At 40.0% G+C, this 6,040-nt stretch overlaps 1 protein-coding gene across 1 annotated transcript; it reads left to right on the plus strand.

The window, feature by feature from the left end:
* Window positions 1–161: 161 nt before the first annotated feature.
* Window positions 162–1,522, plus strand: LOC147308027 (myeloid-associated differentiation marker homolog). The gene has a single exon (XM_086272218.1). The coding sequence runs from the start codon at window positions 313–315 to the stop codon at window positions 1,192–1,194; it is 882 nt and encodes a 293-aa protein (XP_086128344.1). The 5' UTR covers window positions 162–312; the 3' UTR covers window positions 1,195–1,522.
* The last annotated feature ends 4,518 nt before the right edge of the window (window positions 1,523–6,040 follow it).

Raw genomic sequence — 6,040 nt, forward strand, 5'->3', positions numbered from 1 at the left:
GTGATGTCATATTTGCAGTTTCACTTTGTGTTTTCACCATTTCATTTGTTTTAGCCATTCATGAAAATACAAAGGCATCATTGTTTCACTCAGAAATTATTATGTAGGAGGACTGACTCTCTTTGGGCACAGACTGCTGGCCTCACATAGTTATAGCTTGTATTTCATCTGGAGCCATAAAAAGTTGCATCAGACTCTAGAATACCACTAATCATTTTCTTTTTCTTACAATTTTCTCTGCCTGACAGAGGAAACTCCAACAAATAGGAGGAATCTGTTCTGCTTCTCTCATCGCCCAATTCACCTCTCATCATGGCAATAGTCCTCCACTTCAACCCTCTGCTGTGGACACGGCTGGCAGCCCTGGCTTTCTCCTGTGTGGCATTCTCTGTGGCTGTGCATGGTGCCAGGATCATCCCCGGCACCGGAGACTGGTGCATCTTCTGCTGGGCCTTCAGCTTTGCCGGCACTCTGCTCATGATTCTGGTGGAGCTCTTCGGTCTGCAGACGAAAGTCCCTGTTTCCTGGAAGAACTTCCCTATCACCTTTGCCTGCTACGCTGCCCTACTCTGTTTGTCCGCCTCTATCATCTTCCCACTCTACTTCCTCAAAGGTTCTATGGGCCCCAGTACAATCCGCGATTACAGCATCATAGTAGCCGTCTTCTCCTGCTTGGCTACCATTGCTTACATAAGCGAGGTGAGCATCAGCAAGGCACGTCCAGGTGAGGTGGCCGGCTACATGGCCACAGGACCTGGACTATTGAAAGTCTGTGAGACCTTCGTGGCCTGCATCTTATTTGTCTTTGTGACTGATCCCGTGTTGTACGACCATCACCATGCACTGAAGTACTGCATGGCTGTCTATTGCATCTGCTTCATCCTGTCAGCAGCCATCATCCTGCTCTGTATAGGCGAGTGTACCGGGTGCTTGCCTTTCCCATTCCCCCGGTTCCTGTCAGCCTACGCCATGCTGGCTGTGGTTCTCTACCTGTTAGCAACCATCATCTGGCCTATCTTCAACTTTGACCCCAGGCACGGTGGGAATAAAAATAGGCCATACAACTGCAACACACAATTGGGGTTGTGTTCATGGGATAAGGGCATGACAGTGGCTGTACTCACCGGTGTCAACTTCATCCTCTACCTGGCAGACCTGATCTACTCCACCCGTCTGATATTTGTCAACGCATGAGAAACAAGAAGTAAGGGTAGCAGTATGCTCCAAATAAAACTGAATTTGCCCAGTTTGTCCAAGGCTGTGGAACTGCTTTCAGTTATACTGCTGCAAGCAATTTGACTTTTGATAGAGGCAGACAGTAGGAGTTTTTAATGGCAGATCAGTTCCCATTTTAATACATTTTTTCATGTATACAGGAATGCTTATTATTTGGATTGTAATAAGCTATCAACAGATTTTCCAAAAGAAGACTCAAAAAATGCTGTGTGCATGGAAATAAGACAGAGGAAGAAAAACAAAGATAGCATTGAGTTTTTGTTAGATATTTTTTGCACTATGGATACCCAAGAATAATTTTGGCATGCAGAGTGGAGCAGCCAGGGAATAGTACATGACCTGCTCTACCTCCTCGGCTACAGCCACCCTGATGTGATGCTGTCGTGTCAGTATGGACCAAAATTGAGGAATGTTTTCAACACATTGTTGATGTTATCTTTATATGTATTTAAGTAAATTATGGCAGTTCTTAAGGACAAAGGGCATTCAACCTGGGACTAGCAAGGTATGCCTAATAAAGCTTCCAGTGAGTGTATGCTTGCAGTTTAGGATTCCTCAGGATTGACTGTTAAAACTGATTTTCATTCATCAAATTCATGATTGTCCACTGAAATAGATGCAAAGCACCACGTTTTCCTAATCACTCTTCTGAAACCTGATTTTCTGTTAAACTCTGATCTCTAATTGTGCTGAATGTTCACAAAGTATATAAATGAATTAACTAAGTAAACTAACTGTCAATCAGCATCAGCTCAAAACACCACCTCTGTTCTCAGAGAGACTCCAGCTTTGTGCGGACCCCAGGATGTGAATCAGTGACAACTGTGATTCACACCAACTGTAAATGTTTGACCACTGGAGGCTACAAGGGGGGCAGAGTGGAAACTATGAATATTTAAGTTGCCTGTAAATCTATCGTCAGGAAACAAGACAGCGGTGACGCCCAATCGAGACACAATGACTTGTACATTATTTTTCTAAAGGAAATGTTGGATCATCTGGTCTGGGAATGTGGTGCTGTAGCTGCTGGCAAGATCAGAGTTAATAGGGCTTTACCATAAATCATGAACATGATGACTCAGCTTCAACCAGCCTAGACAGTTTTTAAAGTTTGGTTTACAGCATATATATGAGAAAAGTGGTCGGTAGATAAATAATATGAAGCTAAATTAACAGCTTTGTGTGATTAACCATGTTTATCATCCCGAGCAATATATCGTCATTAATGTGGACAGAACACAGAAGACTTTTTATCTTATCTTTATACCAGAAATGTCCCCTTTGGGATTTCAATTATACTGAAATTCGTGATCATCAAAATGTTGTTCTGCATTTTCTCTGTCATGTCACTTCGATGTTTTACCTGCACAGAATTTAACAAAAAAGACTCTTTACTAGGTCATCTGCTAATAGAGGAAAAGGACTCTGAGCTCATGCAAAAAAAGAGAGGTCAAGATGTTTACCAGTCTAGTCACGACTTGACTGGAGGCCAATCCTGGTCCAACTTCCTGCATGATGTAGTAACTTAAAGCCAGTATTGCTAAACGCTGATCAGTGTCTGGATTTTAAATGAAGGAGAAAAGAATAACTGTACTATTCTGCATTAAAAACACCTTTGCTGCAATGGTTTAGGGATTTTTAAAGTCTTAAAAATCTGTTTTGAATCAACAGATAAAAACAAATCAGACCCATCTTACTACTTTGATTTAACAAATGTTTCATTTCTGCACATTTTCATTTTAATAAAAGAAATATTGTGCAATCTGCAATAATTAAACATTACACATCTTAACTCTATTGTGTTTGTGTGTGTGTGATTTTTTACTCCATCTCGTATAAGTTTCATTTATAGGGACAAAAGTCCTGTGCAGATCAGCTTCCTTACCCTACGTTACTAAATTAATTCTTGGCCATCCCACTCTGACTCACAGGAAGAACAAAGAGTAAGTCAGCAGCACTACAATAGCTTGATACAATCTCAACTGAAAGAGGCCATAGAAAGAACTCTGTCTCTTACGCAGCATCATGTTTCCACTGGAAGAGCAGACGTGTTGTTCCAAACACTGCCAAGAGTTAAATGTGGAACAACAAGCACTTGAATGACAGCACAATACCTAACTGAGAACATGTGGCTAATTAACAGAGATGCACAGATGTGCTGAGAGCCTGAAATGTGCAGCAGTGCTGACATGCATACATTCTCATCTTCCTGAAACTGCTTGTACACAGCCTTCTGCTTGGCCCGAACCTGATTTCTTCCTGATTTTTAATGGCTAATAGCTGGTCAAGCTGTGTGTGTGTGTAACAAATTAAGTAATTTAAAGAAGTAAGTTTCCCAATATGCTCATTTGCTTTCAACATGTTTGTGTCCTCTGACTTTACACTGACCCTCTGCCGTGTTGAATTTAGCTTCTTGCTGCACAGTCTCATATCATCTTTTTATTTTAAAGGGGAACTTCAACACTTTACCACACATAAAAATCAGTGTGTTATAGAGCCTGTAAAGCACCAAGTCGTGTTTTTTATCAAAGGTTATGTGACGTCAGTCAAGAAACAGTCAAACACGAGACCCCCTCATAAAACCACAATTTGATCTCTTTTTACTTCCATTGGGGGATCAACAAAAAGTGAAGATGGTGATCAAAAAGCTTTAGAAATATTCTCTTCTCACTTTGTTACTTTTTTTTATGCCAAACAAAGAGACTGATGTCTTCAGTCTCTTATTTATAGGTCAGCCTAGCAAGTACCCACCCGTGTTCTTCTCAAGCGCATTTAACAGATTATAGCACAAGGTCCAAAGTAATTGGAGACATTTAGATGTATACTTACATTATAAACCTTATAAACTTATAAGGTTTATAATGTAAGTATAAACCTTATAAGTTTATAGGAGATTAGTTAACATATTGTGTGTTTCAAACACCCCTGCTGATGAAACCTCTTTATAAGGGACAGCCAATGAGAAGGAAATTCGGGTAAAGGGAGAGGAAAAGGAGCTAACATTTGTTGTTATCAGAAGGTTTATGAACTGCAAGTGAACAGTGGAGAGGGGCTCCACCAAGGCCCAGCATAAGATAAACAAAGAATATTTAAACAGTGACTCATTCAGAGCTACTCCAGTGGAATCTAAGTGTAAAAATATGAAGCTGAAAATGAGCATAATTGGTCCTCTTTAACTCTATCTATTGTAATGTATTTTACATTGAAAACAGAGCATTCCTTTAATAGTACATTTTGCAGCTTAGCTGAATAGGTAGATCTTTTTTGGATGCTTGCTCCTTTACTTTTCTGCCATAATAAAGCTTGGGTAAGATAAGGCTGTCTCAGATGCAAAATGCTTTTTCTTCAGTGGTCTAATGTGATTTGTCTTCACTGTATGTTGCAATCCAGTGCAGACGCCGATCTAAAAGGCTATCATTAGCATCAGCATTAGTAAAATAGCAAATTAGTGTGCTAAACACATGTTTTCGTATCAGTAATGGCAGTATTTAATCTGAGATTGCATAGTTGTTACTTGTGCCTGTCCACAGTAACGAAATGATAGCGATACACTACTTTTGACTAATATTTTAAAAAATGCAAAGGACTATAGAACAAAACTTTCCACTTTAATCGGTTACCTTCATGTTTTGTTTTCTGCTAACTTTTATGGTTGACAGTGTATCAGAGTCTGAATCTGACTTTTGTGATACTTTAGTAAGAGTTCAGCCTCAGTCACGATTATAGTTACTCACAAATATTAGCTAAGCTTGTAAACATTAAACCGATTAATCATCAGCTGTCTCGGTGTGAGCACACTGCCAGGAACTTGTTATAGATTAACAAGAACTAGCATGATTATAAATATAGTCAGTGGAGCATTATTGGCATTAAAACCAGAGCCTGTAGGCTGCTTTGTCACATTAACAGCAGGCAGCAGGCGGATTGCTATATTTGTTTCTCACATACTTGAGGATCCTAAAATTGGATTGCAGCTGCGTTTACTGATGAACTCGGCTAGGGGTTTCTACAAAGACAAAAGCTATGTGAACCTGCATGTGTCGGTCAGGCTGGCCAGAGCTCAGTCTCTTATGTTTGAGATTATACCTCCCCCTGGTGAATATCTGTGTGATTTCATGTGACAAGATTAATCTGTAGAACAACAAAACAAGAGTCACTGTAATGAATATTATCTGTGGTGACCAGGGAGATCGGGTGAAAGTTAAAAACCCTTTACTGTAGTAAAGCTGAGCCAGGTATACAGTAAACAGGTGAAAAAAACCCAGGAGAAACAAGCAAAGAAAAAAAACAGAGACAAAATTGGGTCAGAGACAAAAAGGAAGTCTAACATGAGGCGAGGATTACCGGAAAACAGTGCATGCACAATAATGAGGACAATGTGGCAGATGACAGGGGAAGACAACAGGACACGGGTGGAGCATATACATTTCTCAGTTTTCACTTCTTTCATTCCTTTCCTCAAACCCTCTCCTCACATCTTGGTCCCTCCCATCATAGATGCAAGCAACAGAACAAAATGACACAGCCTTCCTTTCCGGAAGTCGTTTTAAAGCCATATCAATTACATTTGGAACAGCTGTATTGTCTGTTTTTTATGATCTCAGATGTGACAGTGTTTAGACAACCTTTATATTTTGTCCTACTTTTAATTAACTTCACACAATGTGACAAAAAAGGACATATATGACTTCACAGGTTAAAAACCCTTCCTCATAGAGTCTCAAATTAAAGCTCCTCCACTTCTCTCCCTTCCTGATGCACTTTAGAAATGGAAACATCCTTCAAGATGCCATACTGTGATAAA

This window comes from Aulonocara sp. 'chitande type north' Nkhata Bay, linkage group LG18 (genome assembly GCF_057382095.1).
Source record: "Aulonocara sp. 'chitande type north' Nkhata Bay isolate Kocher_YH1m ecotype deep benthic linkage group LG18, A_spYH_male_GT1.1, whole genome shotgun sequence".
NCBI lineage: Eukaryota > Metazoa > Chordata > Actinopteri > Cichliformes > Cichlidae > Aulonocara > Aulonocara sp. 'chitande type north' Nkhata Bay.